Here is a 21,464-nt window from a genome sequence, read left to right as displayed (position 1 = left end):
TATACCAATCAAAACATATATTGACTTTATTTTCACTTTCTACAAGGACAATGATCCGGGCATCAACTTATCTGTTATCTGCATTTGAAATGTTGCTAAGGCAAAGTTTCCATATGATCTGTGCGCAGTCATGATTTTTTTTTATTGTAATCTCTTGTATTACTAAACATTAGTAGTTGTATTAACAAATCCAGATTTGTGTCTGACAAGATTGTCCATCAAATCAGTATATGCAATATGCCACTTTAAATTCACTTTTTATATTTAATAATTATAGATCGAGTAATCTTTTTTTTTACAATAATAAAATTATATAGCAATTTTCAATCTCACGCAATTTATTAAACAAGGGACAAAATTGTCAGAAAACCAGGTTTTCATTGTGAAAAAAAATCTGATAAAGGGAGACAACTCAAACTGAACTTTTAAAATGAACAAAAAAAATTAACCCCCTTTGTAAGTTTGTTTTAAAATAAATCTATTTTTAGTCGTGGCGACCTTGACATTGGAGATATTGACGTGATTCTTTCGTGCGACACACCGTCCCATGATGGTGAACAAATGTGCCAAATGATTTTAAAATCTCATAATGAATGACATAGTTATAGCCCAGACAAGCTCATTTATGGCTATTTTTTACCTTTGAACTTAAAGTGTGACCTTGACCTTGGAGATATTGACGTAATTTTTTCGCGCGACACACCATCTAATGATGGTTAACAAATGTGCCAAATGATTTTAAAATCTCACAATGAACGACAAAGTTACAGCCCTGACAAGCTTGTTCCGCCAGCCCGCCAGCCAGCCCGCCAGCCCGCCAGCCAGCCAGCCAGCCCGCCCGCATTCGCCAATCTAATAACCAGTTTTTTCCTTCGGAAAACCTGGTTAACAAAACAGGTATACAAATTCAGACATAACTGGTACTTTCTCAAAAGTTTGCTATCATCTGTTTAATTTTCCACAAAATTTGTTGTGCTCATTTGCTTATGATGACTGACTTCTATTGCGTCTAAATGTTATCATCATTGACACTCAGATGCAAACTGGCAATTCATTTATTTGCAAAATAGTCAATATTTGTCTAGGAAAATGATGCCTATCCAAGACAAATAATTGCAGCGTAGAATCAAACCAATAGTTTTATGGTGTCTTTTTTTTGTTTTATGTCACTTTTATCTTTAAGCTTATGAAAGAAAACAAACCTTAACATAATGACGAATTCGCAAAAGATGTCCAGCTTTTACAATTATATAAAAAAATTCTCAATATTTCATCACAAAATTTCACTTAAAATACCTTCAAGCCTAAAATACCTTTCAAATAATGAAAAACTTGCATGAAAGCAATTCTGTATTTAAACAATAAACATGTTTGAAGATACCATAGAACCTTTATAAACACAAAAAGGATTCCAAACTAACCGAGATGCCATAGAAACAAGAACCTTGATAAATATACTATTATAATTTACTAATATATGTACTATGAAAATAGTTATTTTTTAACCAATGTTATGAAACAAAACTGTATTTTAGCAGAAACCAGTGGAAATGCTTAACCCAAAAATAAAAGTGGTTTAATTAAACAAGTTGTGCAGATGAAAAGCAACTTGTACAATACATACCGTCCCTGAGGTCAGCACTAAATGCCATGGCTATCAACACAAACAAGACAACATTCACCTTAACATTGATAGCAGTAGTTAAAGGGCACATATTTAACAAATAAGGATTGCTACATGTAACAAAATTGAACATCTTCACTTATAGTGATAAAATATTTGAATTTTTAAGTTTATCTGTTGAAAACTGTCAAAGAAATTTGCAGCATAAACTTACATTTTATACAGCAAAAAGGGAATAAATGGATAACTGCAAGAATATTAGGTCTTGCACATTAACCCTTCATGGTCATTAAATGATTCAAGTAAAACTTTAATTGCTAATAATATGTAATATTGGAACCATGTTTCTGGCTAATTTCAAAAACAGGTGACTAAATTACTACCCATAGTCATTGTGTGCATTTCTAAACTTTACGGTGTCGACATATTTAAATATATAAGGTATGGTCACTTGAAAAATAAGTTACTACCTCTCTCAACAAATGTTGCATCTTTTTTGCTTCTTCCATAAAAATGGCTTAGTTCCAGGCACATAACACATGAATCACTGCACTTAAAAGTTGTGCATTGCATATCTACACTCCAAGGTAATAAATATCAAGCGCCTTTAAACATGCACCTTTGCATGAAAAGGGCGCCACATAAATCCAGTATAATAATTAAACAAGAGCACCGATAACGGGTGCCACGCCCGGCTACGGGTGCAGTTTTGAATAAATTAAAGCTTGTCAGAATTTTTTTTTTTAAGGTGACCATGACCTTGACCTAGTGACCCAAAAATGGGTGTAGCATGTAGAACTCCTCAAGGTGCATCTACATATGAAGTTTCAAAGTTGTAGGTGGAAGCAATTTGATTTTAGAGCCAAAGTTCAAGACCTTAACAAAATGTTAATGTTTTGGCATGACGCTGACGGCGAACGAGCTGGCTATGATAATACCTCTGGTTTTCTCTGAAAACGCCGAGCTAATAATAATTATACCATAATTAAATTTTAAATTTAATGGTTTAAGAAAGATTTTGAGGAAGTGTGCTCCCCAATCTAATAGCATGGCAACAATGTCAAAGTCTAAGTTCAAGGCAAATGTATACCCTGGTCCAACTATGACACTCCAACATTCCCCCTCCCAAACTTTATAAGCAAGGGTATAATGATATTTTTCTAAGGCAGAAAGCTATTTTATTCATTTGATATTTTACATGTTTTTGTGCATTTTGTAACACACACACTCTCATTTGAGTAGTTATTGTCTCTTAAATAATGTCCTCTCTTAACTCTTGATTCTCAACAAAAACATGATAACAACAACACTGTGTAAAAGAAAGCAAAGAAAACCTACGGTCATCATCTACTTCCTCTTCTTCCGATGGTTTCCTTTTACTGGCCAAAACATCGTTCTCTGTCCAAGTTTGCCCTGAAATCAAACAATAATTTTTTTTAAACAGCAATATGTACGAAAAATTGTTCTTTCATGTACTCAGAATATTGCAAAGCTGTTTATTGCTGGTTATGTGTTACATGCATTAAAATGTATGTATTATCTAATATCTCACATCTTACAAAAATGACCTAATCCCATTGGCTTAGAGCGGATACACCATCAGTTACTAACAGTGTAACTCAGGGGGTTTTCTGCCTATTTTGGGAAAAGGAGTCTGACCAAATTGGGAATTTTTTATCGACAAAATTGTGCAATTTTTGCTTCTATGAAAAGGCTCATATTCGGAAAACATTGTGAATTTATCATGCTTAAAAAAGTCAGTGGTTTAACAAATAAATATATTTTTATTTGTTATTTTGTCTTCTTCATACAAACACACGCATTATTGGGGATGTTCAACGGTTATTCAAGTACTGCAGTTTTGTTTTTCAGTTACAGTTACACTCTGAGATAAGAACTGTGCAGTCAAAAACTTATAGCAGATATTTTTGACAAAAACAAACACTGGTTAGTCACACAAGTTACAGCATAATTTTTATCTGCTTTCTGTTTTTGAAAGCATCACAAAGCTCCTTAGATGTTTTGTCTCTTCATTCTAAAAATTATTTTTTTTTATTTGGGATTGGAAATTGTGATTTATTTTTATAATTTCGGTTTGGGATCGGGTCCGTTTGCTTTGGGAATGCCTCCGTTTTTTGGAGGCTCAGACAGTGCTGAAAACCCCCTGTAACTAATAGTATCATCTACTTGTATCACTCTTGATCATTCAGACATTTAAGCAAAATAATATTCTGTTCAGCATTGGTTTTAAGCACAGAAGAATAATATGGTATAATTATTATTTGTATGTGCTTTAATAAGAGCACAAATGGTAAAGGGAATGGTGAATATGGAGTGTGATTGACTAGAACCCAACCCTTATTCCAGCATACCCATATCCCAGCATACCTATGGTAATGGTGAATATGGAGTGTGATTGACTAGAACCCAACCCTTATTTCAGCATATCGATATATGAGCATACCTATAGTAATGGTGAATATTGAGTGTGATTGACTAGAACCCAACCCTTATCCCAGCATACCCAAATCCCAGCATACCTATGATAATGGTGAATATAGACTATGATTGACTAGAACCCAACCCTTATTCCAGCATACCAATATCCCAGCATACCTATGGTAATGGTGAATATGAAGTGTGATTGACTAGAACCAAACCCTTATTCCAGCATACCCATATCCCAGCATACCTAAGGTAGTGGTGAAAATGGAGTGTGATTGACTAAAACCCAACCCTCATCCCTTCATACCCATATCCAAGCATACCTATGGTAATGGTGAATATATAGTGTGATTGACTAGAACCAAACTCTCATCCCAGCATACCCATATCCGATCACACCCATGGATCCGAGCACACCTATGGAAATGGTGAATATGGAGTGTGATTGCCTAGAATCCAACCCTTATCCCTGCATACCCATATCCAAGCATACCTATGGTAATGGTGAATATGGAGTGTGATTGACTAGAATCAAACCCTTATCCCAGCATACCCATATATGAACATAAATATGGTAAGGGTGAATATGGAATGTGATTGACTAGAAACCAACCCTTATTCCAGCATACCCATATTCCAGCATACCTATGGTAATGGTGAATACTGAGTGTGATTGACCAGAACCCAACCCTTATTTCAGCATACCCATATATGAGCATACCTATGGTAATGGTGAATATTGAGTGTGATTGACTAGAACCCAACCTTTATTCCAGCATACCCATATCCAAGAATACCTATGGTAATGGTGAATATGGAGTGTGATTGAATAGAACCCAACCCTGATCCCTTCATACCCATATCCAAGCATACCTATGGTAATGGTGAATATAGAGTGTGATTGACTAGAACCCAACCCTTATCCCTATATACCCATATCCGAGCATACCTATGGTTATGGTGAATATGGAGTGTGATCTACTAGAGTGCTCGTTCATGTTTGTGGCCCCGGTGTGTCTGGCAGCTGACCCAGACTCCAGGAGGCTCATTACATCATCCAGGTTCTCACACTCGACCTCTTTGGCACCAATTATCACTGCAATCACAGACATACAATTCAACAGCACAATTGAAATTGTGAAGTTATAATTGATAAACTATTATAGGCAAGTCAGAAGCATGTTTGTCCTTTCCTTACCAAAGTAGTTTATTTAATAAATAATTGATTCATTCAAATTGACTTAAATTCTGTGTTGATATCTAGAAATATAAAAGAAACTTAAACACAAATTAATTTAAAGTCCATCAAGGCACACCATAATGTTTACACTTACACCATCTATTCTTATGCACCTACCAGTATTGCCTTTGTCATCCTCTCTCACATGAAGGTCAGGCTTGTTATCAACATTCAGTTCCAATAAGTCCCGCAACTCTTCCTTATATATCTCTATGTACGATACTTTCACAATGTATGTTACACTCTTGTCAATCTGTGAAAGAATTGGTTAAATCTATGTGCAATAATTATTAAACTGGAATGACATTATTGTTTAAGGTTTCACAAAACACTAGTACAACAAATGCATCATAATAAACCATAATACGTATACTCTGAAATAAAAAAGCAATTGCTGACCAACTTTTTTATAAACATTTGAAAATATACTAAGTTTTCTGCACTGCATTAACATTATTAAATAAGCTGTAGTGGAATGGTTATACACCGGGCATGTGCTTTAGGCTCACATATTCAATCCCTCAATTTTGAACAAGTATCTATTTAAGGAAGTAAGGCTAGCTTACACTCATGATATCAAACATTTGTCGTACAGCCCTAGGGATGACCCCATCCTCGTCTTCTGTTACCATGCTTACATTGCCCCCACCAATGGTGTATGTCTTCCCTGAACCCTGAAACATGTTATAAGGGTAATTTGAAAAAAATATACCTTGAAATATGTCAGGCAAGTTTGCAAAAATGTGTCTAATGTGAAGCAACATGTTTGACATGTACACACATTGCTTGCAGCAGTTCAAATCGTGAACTTATTCAAAAAAAAACTATAATTATCATTTAATTACGAAAGAACATAGTGAAGTTTAAAACTCAATATAAAGCACATATATACGGTTACCATTCATAAAATACTGATGTCTTCTACTTAATGAACTTACTGTTTGTCCGTATGCAAATACTGTTGCATTGTATCCTTCGAATATAGACTTCACAAGACTTTCAACACAGACACTGTATAACTCTTCCTAAAAAACAGACATTATAAACATGATAACACTTAAATAGATAATAGACACATGCTGAAGTAAAGTAATAATTTTAAGACATATCTGAAACAGAAAATACAGGATTTTTAGTTTTGGAAAAATGTGATCAATATTTGGACAAAAAACATATGTCAAAACATTGTAGTACCTGTGTAGCTTTTGGTGAAAGAACTTCATCAAAAGTGAAGCTTCTATCTTTGCCAAGAATAAGTTGGTTAGTTGATGGTATAATTCGTACACACATATCATCCCCAGTTACTTTTTCTTTTGGCAATAGTGGACGAACCTGAATTAGATTTATTAACAAAATAATGTGCATTCATTATGTGCACAACAAAATATCAAACTACTAAAAGTATAATTGTTTCGTTCTTTTTAGTGTAGTAAGATCAGAGAATCTCTGAAGTTGAGTGAATATAAAAATGATTCCCCTATGCAGTATGGAAAAGCTGAAGTGAAATAATAAGGCTTGATTGGTCTTTGTCGGCTCGGGTACTACTTACATGTACCCAGGGTACATGTAAGTATACTTATATGTACCCCGGGTACAGTAAATATACTCAAACTTACCCGGCCGCTATTAGACTGTACTCGAGTTTTTATTCCCACCCAAAATCCGATGTCGTAAAACGCGCTACCGATTACAGTAATTACAAAACAAACTTCTATTAAAAAAAACTGCATCAAAATGCTTCTTGAGTATGACCCTTGTCAAAAAATAACCCACTTTCATACCAAAACACACTTAAACCAACATAAAACTGTGTTTTTTCTGAGTTTTTCTTAGCGGAAGTTGGTTTTTGCTAATAAAAGTGAGTTTTATGTGCGCTAAACTGTGCTTAACTGAGTTTAAAGTTGGTTATTTTAAGATGTGTGTTTAAGCGAGTTTTTTTCTGTAAGAAGTCGGTTTTTTGTGTGTCAAAAGTGAGCCTTTTTATTTATGAGTTGGTTTATGTGTGTTTAAGTGTGTCTTTTTGTTTAATAAGCGAGTCTTTTACAACAGTAGTTGGTCTTTTTTTAAACAGAAGTGGGTTTAAGCGAGTTTAACTTGGTCTTTTTGTAAATAAGTTGAGAGCTGCAACGAGGCTTAAAGACTCACTTTAACACACTTTTCAACAAGTTGGTCTTTTGTTTATTAATATAACTCATCAATGAAACAATAATTCTTCAACTGGGTCTTTGTTTGATGTTTATAGCCATAAATAAAACAAGTCAACTGTAAAGGGGCTTTTTTTACAGCTTGTTTGCCATTGTCCCTATTGTACATTTGTGTGCTCCCCATAATTTTTAGGGAATATTGGATGAAAATGGCTCTTTCAGAACATCACAGGTTCACAGATGGACAACAAGTATCACTGACAAAAACTATAACAATGGTCAAGCTAAGTTTTATACATGAAAATGAAAGAGTTTGTGTTTCACTTTGAATTTTTTCTTTATGTTTGTTTTTATTATAAACAATATCTTATGATTGTTTTATGTCTTAATTTTTTATTTTTTTTAAACAATCTCATATGATTGTTTATATTTGTTTAAAACAGTATTTACTTGTTAAATCTGCATATTTAAATAATTATGGTATTGGAAACATTATTTTGAAAATAATCTATTTATTTTTGTACATAAGTTATGCAAGATTTTGATATTTGCATATGATACCATCATATCCATTTTCTTAATTTGCAATAAAATAATAAAATGCCAAACATGACCTGTGTTACATAAACTGTCAACAAAATAACAAGACAATACCTAAAAACACCCTTATTTCACACCACCAACAATAAACAGATAACAATCTGTCAGGCATTAGAGCTTAACAGGGTACTGATTATCTAGGGGTAGATAAGGCTACTGATGGGGTTTGCCTAGAGATAAGGCTGTGTGGAATAAGATATAAGGCTTTTGATTGGCTATTGCACTGAGGAAGTTATCTTTTTGAAAACAACAACTTTTGAAAAACAAGCTGGTGTCAGCAATTGAATATTGAGCTAAATTTAATTCAGCAACATTAATATAAAGAAGTGAAAGACGTATAATGGTAGTGTAAAATGTCTTGAAATTCTGTCAGCATGAAGTATTGTGTGATGAAAACAATGTGTTTTTTACTGCAATGTGGAAATCAATAATAAGTTTGTTGGAAAGGAGGTTGAACTGCCTGTTGTTTTTTTTGGAATACTGAAGAACAGTTTTAACAGGTTTGTATTGTCATTTCTTCACCCCTTTTTTTATTTAGTTTATTGAATTAATTATGATCATTATCATATTTATGTATTATCACTGGGAAATGTAAATGGATAAGTTATTGTATTGCAATTTAAAGGATAAACAACACATTTTTAAGCAAAAATAGATAAACTTACACATGAAAAAGTGTAAATGTTGTGTACAGTGAATAATTATGGTTGTGTTTCATGGTTATTGTCATTTAAAATTTTATTTATATCTATTTCTGGTTATTACTGAACAGATTTCTTTCCCTCATACTTAATTAGAACTTATTTATTTTAATTTTGAAGGTTAAACTCTTGCCACAAGGCAAAATTGACATCGATGGGAAGATCCTTTGGAAAGAATGTGCATCATCGCCTGCCTGATGTATGGACTTTTAAACCTGGTTTTACCCTGCACAAGCTGGCAAACTTGAGGGGAACAAGAGTGGGAAAACCTCGCCCTGTCCTTAACCAAGAAAGCTCGATTTGTTGAGAGGTAAACTATACAGGTTATTGCATTTACAATGCCACCAGACCACACAGCCAAATGAGACCACGCATCTTGGTACATTTTCACACTGCATTTTCTACCAACCGCAATTTCTTTAATAATTGATGAAAAGTGCTAAGTCACATGTGATCACGGGATTAAAATTTCAAAAATAAACAAACAAAAACAACAAGCAAATAACTTAAATTTATTATTATTAAAGCAACAAGATTACCATAACAGCAATATTTCATAGTTAAGTGGAACGAAAACATAACCAATCAACATGTTTGAAGAATGCCTTGCCCTTTTGAAAGTGATATGGTATTAATCCTTTGCAGATCAACTGGCGTAAGAGATGCTCAAGAGGAGAAGGACACAAGCAGCATCAATGGTACAACTACATGTCGCTCCAGCGCCCGCTTTCCAGGTCTCTACCAGCTGCTTTCCAGGTCCCTCCACCCGCCAAGATCAGGTCTAGGTCCCTGCACTGGCTGCTTTCCAGGTCCCCTAGCGGTCAAGGTCTCTCCAGTAGCTGCTGTGCAGGTCCCAACACCGTATGCCGTCAAGGTCCCTCCATAAGCTGAAATCCAGGTTCCTCATTCCACTGCGGTTCAGGTACCTCCAACAGCTGAGATCCAGGTCTCTGCAGCAGCTGCGGTCTAAATACTCCACCCGCAGTGGTCCATTGCGGTCAACCTTTTGCTTTAAAATCTTCCATAAATGTCTATTATTGTATAATGTATTGTAAAAATAATCTGTTTGTATTAATTTGCGGTGTACTATTTTTGTCATATAAACATAATTTTCGTACACATTGTGTTTTTTTCCCTTTTAACCACATGGGGCTTATAATGAACTGTTGTAATTGCTTCACAAAAACCATTTTTTCTAAACATATCAGTCCAAAATTATTTTTTTTCACACTGCAAAATCCCACAAAAGACTCACAAAAAACCTACTTTCTTAAAAAAAAATCACTAAAACACTGTTAAAACCCACAAAAATCAAATTACCCAAACCCACAAATTGCTTTTGTTTTTTTCACAGATAAAATACTGTTAATAACAAGGTTTAAAGCGAGTTAAAAGCATGTTTTCACTGTGAAAAAAACTAACAAAGGCGTGCTTTCAGCTCACTTTTCGCTCACTTAAAAACCGTGTTTAGCCTGCTTATAGCTCACATAAAAAACACACTTTTTACCCACTTAAAACCAACTCCACAGACAGAAGTTGGTCTAAGCATGTTTAAAAAACCTCAAAAAACCAACTTGTAGAAAATCATACTCACTTTAAACCCACTTAAGATGGTTAAAAAACCCACTATGTTGGTTTAAAGCGAGTTAAACCAAGATTTAACTCAGAAAAAACCAAGTCGGTAAGCTAAAAAACCCAGTCGGTAAGCTAAAAGCGTGTCTGAAAAACCTGCTTTTAGCAGAGTGCAAATACCGCAGAGTTAAACACAGATGCCTGAAAAAAAACTCACTTTAAACCCACTTAAGACGGTTAAAAAAACCACTATGTTGGCTTTAAGCGAGTTAAACCAAGATTCAACTCAGATAAAACCAAGTCGGTAAGCAAAAAGTGTGTTTAAAAGACTCGCTTTTAGCTCGGTGCCAATACCGCAGTGTTAAACCCAGTTTAAAACTGGGTTATAACCGGATTTTGCTCACTTTTTTGACAAGGGGAGTTTCGATAATTTAGAGGCCATTTAACAGAAAATTTACATCAAATGAACATAACTATTTATAAAATATATAGCCGACAACGACCGATTTAGCGTTACAATTTCCGGGTACATTTTAGTGTATATACCGTACCCGGGGTACATGTTAGTAGTACCCGAGCCGACAATGACCAATCAAGCAAAAGTAAGTGGCTGCCTTTTCCACCACAACACTGCTGGCCTTCTGAATGAATCAAAACAAAGTTTTATAAGTTTAACGGGAACTGTTGAATTTTGCAGAAACATCTTTTTAATGGAAAAGGAACAATGCACACATTTTTATAAAACTTTACCAAACTGGTCTGGCTAAACAAGATGTTCTTATCTAGAAGCACCCTATACCACTTGCGATTCTGGTTGTATTCTGTACTTACTCTGACTGCTACCTTGACATTCACCTCCTGCATCGTCTTCTCTTTAGCCTCCATTCTTTCTTATTTAGCTAAAAAAGTAATAAAAACTCTTTGTAATCAATTAAACACATTTTGTCTATACATTTTCCCATTAAATAAGTAAGCTTTCAAAAATTACTGGAACTTATTTTTTCACAAAAATGTGTTCACAATTATTCCATCTGCAATCCTTTTAAACAACATGCTGTCGACCTGACATGACTTGATTTTATTGCTGTAAAGAATTTAACCTTAAATATGCTTACATAATATAAATAATTAGAATGTTTCCCTTTTATGTATTGTCAATCTGGTATTAGTACACACTTTGCAAGCATCTGGATTATGCAATATTTATCACACCTTAATCAAGATTTCTTTATAGCAGTCTTTTATATCAATGGTTCAATGGTTTTCTTTGTCAACAGCACAATTGCTGTTAATTGAATCACCTGGTAATGTCAAATATTCATTTAAACACCACACTATAGTATTACAGGTTATGAAGGGACTACATCTTCACTGCATTACTTGTTTGAAATAAATTGTGCGTTTCAGGTAAGAAACCACATAAACTTACTTTGATTTATCATGTGTAAAAATTTCAATTTGAATTGGTTTTTTGGACAATTTGTGCCACTGTAACCCATTCTTGCCACTTATATTTGTGTTGAAAAGGGGTAGATGTTTCGTCCCACTGAAAATTATTTAATATATAGGCGGATAGGTGTGAACAATACTGTAAAGGTGTGAATCATAACAGAACATATATTAATGAAGTAAATTAAAACAGCTTTAACAATTATAAATATATATAATAAAAATAAAAATGATTCATTGTTATTATAAAATATGTGTGCATAGTTCATTATTTTCAATTAATATACAACATAGAGGTTTTTTATTTTTTAGTTTAATTATGCATCATGTGTATGTATTACATTTGAACATAATTTAACATTGTCTTTCTGTTCCTTGTTTTGTAAATATTTTCAATTTATTTATTTAAAAAAAAAAAATATTTATGTAATCTTAAGCAGAAATACATTTTGCTTATGTATTATATTGAAAGATAAATATTGAAATCGCTTGAAATGAATGTATACAGAATACATTTAACCTGAATAAATAATTTTGAAATAAAACAATATTGTTTTCACTTTGCACATAGGTGACAATCAAAGGCGTGAAAGTTTCCAGTTATGATTCATACATATACCTTATTATTCACACCTTTCTGCCTATATATTATCAGTTGGACAAAACGTCCACAAACTGCATAGAAATTCTTATTGTTTACATTCTGTTAAGTGCAATGTCAAGGTCGTCCGCTGAGGGAAAATTTCTATTTCAAAACGGATTGACCTACTTGTAATTTTTAATAAGAAATTTCGGCCAATTAGCGCCTTCGTTATATAAGCTTTTTAACCAATACAAACACCGCTTTTTAATAGCGTTAGGCTCAGCCAATATGCAGTTTAAAATGAGTATTGCATTTATATCCCATCTAATTTAATTATAAGTAAAGCTTTTTTTTTAATTACTAGATTTTTATTAATGCACCGCGCCACCAACACTGCAAAGTTTTCTATTTTTATAAATGGTACAGCCCAGTAAAATCAGGCTGTCCATTTATGGCCGTTTTCGACCTTTTAATGCAGAATTTTATGTTAAGCAGTGTGCTCGGGCAATGGTTTATTAACCGAAGTTCCGAGGGTAAACAACCCCATAAGTCGACTTCCACAAATATCAGTGGCATGAACTGGTAGTCACGGAACGTCAATCACCCAATTGAATTCTTACCATATTAATTATTATGTTGTTTCAGGTTATAAAATACATTTTCTTTTTCGACAAATACATATGTATTAATTTTCATTTTAAAGCCTGATGCTCTAACTAAAATGTGAATAATTCCCTATGTTGTCCGAGTTCTTTATTGAAGTTGTGTATTGGTGCCATTGAACTTTTGAGTTGTGTATGTAAGATTGCATGACTGCATTACCAGTTTCAAATAAATTGTGTGGTTCATTTTTGTGTTGCCATCCTGCTACATCCTCTAGACTACATCTAACTTTACAACAAAATCTATTAAGTCATAAACTCTAAATTCACTATTAAGTTCTTAAAAAAAAATAACAACAAAACATAACTACAACAATAGAAATATTATTACTCGCAGAAACAAAATTTTTATATCAAATTATTTTCAAAATATTTTTTATAACATCACACAGCCATACAATTCAAAAGAACCCTTATGTTCTTTAACATTTTTTACATAGCAGCTGTTTAAAAGAGCTTAAATAAAATTATTGTCAGTCCAGGCTTTGTCGGCTTGATAAGGGCAGGGTTTTCTAAATGGTGTTTTAGTGCAAGTACGGGTACCATGCAGCATACCAGGCTCCAAACATACCAACCTATCATGTTATGATGGTTATAATAGTGATGATGAAACATGTACATATTTCATTGTCCACCTTTGTGAGTTTAGAAAATTACATAAACAAGAGATGTGTTTGTCAGAAACACAATGCCACCTATTGCGCTGCTTTGAAATAAAATTTCAATATATCATTTGGCATGTTTAGAAATTATCTCCCTTTTAAAGCTTATTACTTCCCTTGGATTTTATTTTTTTACTATTGAATGACCTTGAAGGATGACCTTGACCTTTCACCACTCAAAATGTGAAGCTTCATGAGATACACACGCATGCAAAATATCAAGTTGCTATCTTCAATATTGCATAAGTTATGGCCAATGATAAAGTTTTGACAGACGGACAGTTCAACTGCTAAATGCCACCCTACCGAGGGCATAAAAAGATCACACAAGTACTGTTAAGACAAATAATAATAACATAACTAACATAAGTCATTGAAGTGGATGGGTGCAAATCCCTTGATATATGTTATAAAACCTAACAAATAATTAAGTGTAGGGTAGTTGTTTTTATGCATAACAATTTTCCTCATCGATAGCTATACACCCATGAAGTTTCATGTTGAAATCTTGTAGCCTATCTGAGATATGGCCTTGAAAAGTTACATTAAATAACAAGAGATGTGTTTGTCAGAAACACAATGCCCCCTACTGCGCCCATTTGAAATATTTTTTTTATATCACTTAATTTTTTTTTTATTTCCCTTGTTAAAATGATCTGTACCTGCCAAATGATGTAAACTAGAAATTATCTCCCTTTAAAGCTTGTTACTTCCCTTGGAATTTGTTCTTTGACCTTTGACCTTGACCTTTCAACACTCAAAATGTGCAGCTCCATGAGATACACATGCATGCCAAATATTAAGTTGCAAAAGTAATGGACAATGTTAAAGTCTTCGGACTGACACACAGACAGACGGACAGACAGTTCAACTGCTATATGCCATTCTACCAGGGGCAAATAAACACCGTAGGAACGGATATATGTGGTTGGTATGACAATTCCTACAAACTGCAATAAAACACTGAAATCAGAGATTGATAGTGACATGTGTTATTCACGCTCATATGATTCACAGCCGGTCCCATCTTCAGTATATTTGGGCCATAAAAACGAACATTGTGTAAAAGATTTTGGGTATTGTGATGATTTTTATAGTAATGAGAGACTGTTTGGTGAAGCTTATTCACTCTAGCAAAAATATTAAAGAAAAATCCGGCCTCGATCAATGATTCAGACTTTAATTGTTTGCAAGTTCCTGTATTTATACTAAATGCATGGACAGCAACAGGGACCAAAATAAACAAGAGATTGCCATGCAATATGGTCCCCTACCCGTAAAACCACATCATTGTCAGTAATTTGCTTTTATATTGGTTGCCATAGCAACCTAAATTCTTGACGTAGGCACGAAATGAATTGACGTGCATAATCTCCATATTGCCATCTGTCCATGTTTCAAGTTTCATGAAAAAATATGAAGAACATTTAAAGTTATCTCAGGATCCAGAAAAGTGTGACGGACTAACAGCCAGACTGACACACAGAGTGCAAACAATAAGTCCCCTCCGGTTTCACCAATAGGGGACAATAATTTCAAATTCTTTTTTTGTCCATGTGTTCAAGCAGAATGATTACTGGCACATATTTTGGATGCACAAAAGTTGGGATGTTCTGATCTTGCAAAAGGAATAAAGAAATCAAAGGTTTTTTTTCATTCAAAGATGATTTTAAAGGCGTCTCACATACTCGCCAGACACAAAAACAAGGAGTCTGAGTCTCAATTTAAGGAGTCTAGGACTCCCTGACTCCTGTAAGTCAATGCTAAAACTATCAGAAATAAATTTCTAAATACAGACAAATTCTCAATTTTTCTAAGCATTAAGGCATATTTTCCAAAATAAGAGGGTGGCCTAAAGGTACTGATGAAACAATATCATTATCAAATAAGAATAAATGTAAAAATGTATCGTGTAGGTACCTGTTATTGAACAGCATCTTTTATTGGACGTTGTTATTGTTTTGGTTTTGAATGCACATGCGCAAAAGTGTGCATGACGTCACATTGATAAACGAATGGTCGCACTTGAACTACTTGCTTACTAAGCTTGAAACAAATGGGCCAAAAACAGGTTAAAGGGATGCATTTATTGTTATTTACACCGTTTTATGTGTTTTTTCCTATTACTTTTTAAATGCATTTATCAAAACGTGCATTAACACACAAAAAGGCATATTTCCGTTTGCAATTTTGATTGCAGCAGACGCAGATTTTTTCGCCGAGTCCGGGTCATGTAATAGTCATGTGACTTTGTATAAATTGGAGTAGTATTTATGAAGTGTCGGGTAATAGGTCATGTTAACATCGACTGCGATTTTGTTTTGTCTGCTAGAGGTGACAATAGATTTTGTTTTGTCTGCTAGAGGTGACAATAACCAGGGAATCATCGTTATAAATTCTTGAAGGTAGATTGCTGGAAAACTTTACAGATAAATCATTCAATGATTGAACTGGTAGTCATTTGTTAAATCAAAATGTTTTTGTCATTTTAAGTGTTTCAATTTTAAGAAAATTTAACGTAATTTCTTAGGTGTTCGATAACTGGTTCGTCCACCATAATTATCAAAGATTAATCAAAAGTCTTTGAAACTTTGTCATGATTTCAATAAGTTTGCACATGTCATTTGCATTACTCCAACATTCAGTCATTTCAATAAGTTGTCAAATGTTTGTGTACCTCGAACTTTTGACATAACACAACAAAAAAAACGGGTGTATTCAACTCATTTTGCCCGAATCGAATGTAAACAAAAATGTACACACAAAGCGCATGCGTGAATCTTTTGAACCCAATTTCTTAAATAAGCGACAAGAATAATTTGCCAAAAAGTAAGCTCGGCGGTTAAAGAGGTTACAGTATACTAACTAATCGTTTCATGTGGGGCTGTACTTTCTAAAAAATATCATAGTTGACTCAAAGGCATGTTTTACTCTTCAAAGTATTGTTCTGGTTTTAGCTCGTGGAGATAGTGGAAGGGCATGAATAGGTGTTCACTACTAAATCCCTTAAATATGATAAAAATAGAGACTATGTTAAAACATTGCACTGAAAAAGGTTACACTCGACTAGAAAACGGCCGGAAAAACAGTTGCAACAAGGCTATTGTCAAGCAATATGGTCCCCTACCGGCTCCACCATTGTCAGAAATTCCACCATTTTCAGAATTATTTGTTTTGGTTGCCATAGCAACCACAATTTTTGACGTAGGAACAAAATAAAATGACGTGCATAATGTCCATATTGCCATCTATCCATGTTGCAAGTTTCATGAAAAAATATTAAGAACTTTTAAAGTTATCGCAGGATCCAGAAATGTGTGACAGACAGACAGACTCACAGACAGACTCACAAAGCGCAAACCATAAGTCTCCTCCGGTGAAACCGGTAGGGGACAAAAACAGTAGGTTTTGATTTTTTTCAAGTTCTTTCTTGCTTCATACATGACATATATTTTTTTTATTGCACAAATCGATTCCGCTTAGAATGGCCTTTAAGAAAAGGTATGGTTATGGGGGTCACTATGTGCAAAATGTTGCATTTATTTTCGCTTAACAATGTGGCTCTACATTGAATTATATACAGGGAAACTATTTAGTATATCATTACCTAGAGGAGCTACCATCAATAAAAGGCGCGCAGTGCGACCATATCGATTTTCACATTAAAAGTATGACAATAGGTAATACCTGAGTCGCGGATAAAAGCTTATTTGATAACCATGTTATGTTATACATATGTGGACATTATTCCGTAAAAATCAGTAAAAAAGTAATGAAGCAAAAATATTACTTTTTCTTGCTTGATAAAAAAAGTGCGTAACATCTTCCAAACTTGTAGACATCTCCAATATTAAAACTGTGTGCTTTTATGGTATTTTTGTATGTATTAATGATTTCAAAGTTGGTTGTGTGTCCGCTAAGCGACGGAGAGTTCTCTGTATCGATCCCTTAAGTGGAAACGTTCTTCAGATCGCCACAAAGACACCATGCAAGTACTGGTCCTACACAGGAAACGAGTTGTCTAGTCAACTTTCTCAATTCCAGTCAAGCTGATTAAAGCTGTTTGATTACATCTGAACTAATTTAACAAATCAAAGTGATGTGTCAAATCAATTTTTATTTTGTTGACAGGATTATCAATTTATAATTATGTAGGACAACCGACTTGTTTTGCAATTGAAATATTTCATAAATATATGTATCGCTTGATAGTGTATTAAGGTAATCATTGGGTGGATTTGTTTGCCGACGATTGTCGTCTAGTTTGAAATTATGTCGCCACTGAAAAACAGCCACTCTGTATAGCCACTGAAACAAAGTCTGGCGCCACTACAAAGCAAGCATTTATTAAAGCATTTCAAAATCACAGTCTAAACAAATACACTTAATTTGTATTCTTCTTCTTCTTCTTCTTATTATTATTATTATAATTATTATTATTATTATATTTTATTTATTTATTTATTTATTTATTTATTTATTTATTTATTTATTTATTTATTTATTTATTTATTTATTTATTTATTTATTTATTTATTCATTCATTCATTCATTCATTCATTCATTCATTCATTCATTCATTCATTTATTTTATTATTATTATTATTATTATTATTATTATTATTATTATTATTATGATGATGTAATTAACCTTGAAGAAGCATATTTTTTTTCTAATTTCACTATTGCGATCTCAGGTGACTCAGTTGTCCAGAAAGTCCAGTATGTTGTCCACTGTCCAGCACTGCAAGTCAGGTGTATTGCAAAGCAATTGAATTGTGTGGCACATGTTTGTCAGTTTTTAGTTCATTGACTTTAGCCTTTCGGTTCATGCCATTTGTCTTGTATTATGAGACATAACCTACGAAAGAGTATTGTGTCCATCATAGAAGGGAAATCGTTAATGATCTAGCCACTTATGTGTGAAGTACGCGGTCGGTCTGTCTGAAAATCTTTTCTTCACGCCAGAATTGGTGACCGAATTCGCCAGTTTGATGTAAATATCCCAGTGCGACTTCAATGCTCAATCTGAAAGTATCGCGGTTTAATGTTCGATTTACATGACGCTATGTTAACGACCCGCGTCATGCGGAATCGGGTCTTATACAATATGCTGCCATCGTAGCTCTAGCCAAGCCGGCGCATCCACGCAGTCTTGTCAGGATAAGCAACATAAGGATACCCAGGAAATACCACGATAACTTACTGAGATTGAGCTACGCTGGCCACATGTGTCATAAGCCCAGTTTTTGTATGACGCGGATGTAACTTTGAACATTGTTTTAATGTGTGGAAAAAAAACTCCGATTCAAATATCAACATACCGTATGTTTCGATTACGAAGACATAAATTCATAATAAACCATGATGGGACACGTATGATGAGATATCAAATATTAACATTTGTATCTACGAACACTACTATGTAGTTTTATATACGTGCACTTCCTAAAAAACATTTCTTGTTGTGGATATGCGACTTTTAAGTGAACAAGAGCTTTCAGAAGACAGCGAGCTCGACTTTTCGAGTGCTTGACACATGTTGACAGTATAACGTAAGTCATCATGGTAAAATTGTTCATATTCAATAATGTCAAGGTAATATAGTCATATTCTAACTGGAAGAGGACCATAATTGAAACATATGGATCGCTTATGTTTTAAAGATGTGGTACATTATAGACGATTCTGAGTTTAGGTATATTTTCCACAATCTGTTGAACATTTGTAAAAACATAAGACAAACTAATAAGTTTATATTTCAAGTTTGGTAGCAATAGCTTGGGTGGGATGGTTGGACGGTCTTTCAAAAATTAAATATTAAAACTATTTTTATTTTTTTACTTTTCATGTTTCAAAAAAAATAAATTCTGTGTGTGGGTATGTGGAGAGGGGGAATAATGTGGGGGTGAGGTCATTTATTAGATGATATTTCTATAATAAGAAAACAGGAAAACAACATTTTTTTTTGGGGGGGGGGGGGATTCTGTGGGGGGCGTGGGGGATGGTTTGGGTGGAGTCCATTGTGATATGTCAGGTAAATGTTGTTTTGTCAAAGTATGAATCAAATCTGATCCTAAATAAAGAAGTTATGGCAAGTTAAGCAATATTTATTTATTTGACATTGATCAAGGTCAAATTCAACTTGCCAGGTACAGTACCCTCATGATAGTAAGAAAGTATTTGAAGTTTAATAGCAATAGCCTTGATACTTTTCAAGTAAGTGCATCTAAACACAAAATTTAACAAAATATTTAAAGTTACTAAGTAAAAAAGGGGCCATAATTTCGTCAAAACGCCAACCAGAGTTATGCAACTTGTACTGTACATTCCCATTATGATAGTTACTTTACGAGTAAAATGGACCAAAACACAAAACATGACCAAATTTTCAATTTTCTAAGTAAAAAAGGGGTCATAATTCTGTCAAAATGCCAGTAAGAGTTACATAATTTTGCCTGCACAGTCCCCTAATGATAGTTAGTAAGTGTTGCAAGTATGAAAGCAATAGCTTTGATACTTCAGGAATTAAGTGGACTCAACACAAAACTTAAAGTCTCTATAACGCTCAAAATCAGCGAAAATTTCGTCAAGTATATCGTAAAATAAAGTCAACACTCAGTGTTCCTTATAGCAATAGCCATAATTTCAACGCTAGATGTGGCATGATTACATAGATTTTTGTAGATACAAAATGCTCGTTTTTATTTATTTGTGGCCACAATTAATTCCCGCGAATATATCGATTCATACGTCACATGAACACCATTGTAGTGTTCATGTGTCGTATGAATAGAATATGCAAAACAATTATAAAAACGAGCATTGTGCATATACAAACATCTATTTTACCATACCACACCTGGCGTTGAAATTTCGGCAATTGCCATAAGGAACACTGATTTTGTAATTAGTTAAGTTCATTTTACGAACAATTGTACGAAATTTTCGTTTATTTTGAGCAGTAATGTTACTTTAACACAATTTTCTTTTTTTGTAGTATAAAAATGGGTATATATATAAACATAATGCTGACAGAGTTATGCACCTTGACCTTCACAATTGTCTTGTTGTCATAAAGAAGTATTCCAAGTTTGAGTTACTTATCTTTGATAGTGTTAAAGTTATTTGACTTTATAAAAAAAACTTTAGCCGACCCCGACGCCGGAACGAGTAGTATAGCTCTCATTTTTCTATGAAAAGTCGAGCTAAAAAGAACACGACATACTTTGTTTTTAATTTAATTTTCTACCTCTATTTCAAAGTCAGGATATTATATGCCGAATATCTTTTAAAAATATATTTCATGTTCTCTACTCAAGCATGTATAATATACACCAAAAGCAGCATCTGACGGATTTTTTTAAATTTTATTTCTATGTTTACATGTTCGCAATTTATTTATAAAGTGTGACAAAAGCACAAGTTGCATACGTATAGCTATATGTACTACTCATAAATATAAGCAGTCAACGCCATTGGCTTTGTGCCGGGCTTTGTCCGCAATATCTATGATTCTTAACACACTAAAACACTTAATAACAATGAAACAATATTACATAGCCTATGGTATGTTGAATGGGAACTACATAAACATATCAATTAAAGTCGCTTTGATATAATTTACTATTGATTAACACCTTTGTAATAATCATAATGTTATATGCGAGTATTTTTTTATAAACGGACAAACATATTTTATAATTTACACAGAATAAATAATTTCAATGCAGTAGATCACAATGAAGACACATCACAATTCTTTTATTTGAAAACACGGAA

General features: G+C 33.7%; 1 protein-coding gene across 1 annotated transcript in view; it reads right to left on the bottom strand.

The window, feature by feature from the left end:
* Positions 1–16,474, bottom strand: part of LOC127841516 (kinesin-like protein KIF27) — a 70,624-nt gene extending 54,150 nt beyond the window's left edge. The window contains 10 exon segments of the mRNA XM_052370397.1: positions 1,625–1,654; positions 2,963–3,037; positions 5,019–5,165; positions 5,427–5,562; positions 5,876–5,983; positions 6,248–6,334; positions 6,504–6,641; positions 11,158–11,225; positions 15,603–15,728; positions 16,360–16,474. Of these exon segments, the coding sequence (XP_052226357.1) occupies positions 1,625–1,654; positions 2,963–3,037; positions 5,019–5,165; positions 5,427–5,562; positions 5,876–5,983; positions 6,248–6,334; positions 6,504–6,641; positions 11,158–11,211 (775 nt within the window). The 5' untranslated portion in view covers positions 11,212–11,225; positions 15,603–15,728; positions 16,360–16,474.
* Positions 16,475–21,464: the final 4,990 nt, after the last annotated feature.

The sequence above is a fragment of the Dreissena polymorpha genome, chromosome 1 (genome assembly GCF_020536995.1).
Source record: "Dreissena polymorpha isolate Duluth1 chromosome 1, UMN_Dpol_1.0, whole genome shotgun sequence".
Classification (NCBI taxonomy): Eukaryota; Metazoa; Mollusca; class Bivalvia; order Myida; family Dreissenidae; genus Dreissena; species Dreissena polymorpha.
The sequence above is the reverse complement of the archived record's forward strand: the minus strand, read 5'-3'. Positions and strand labels throughout refer to the sequence as shown.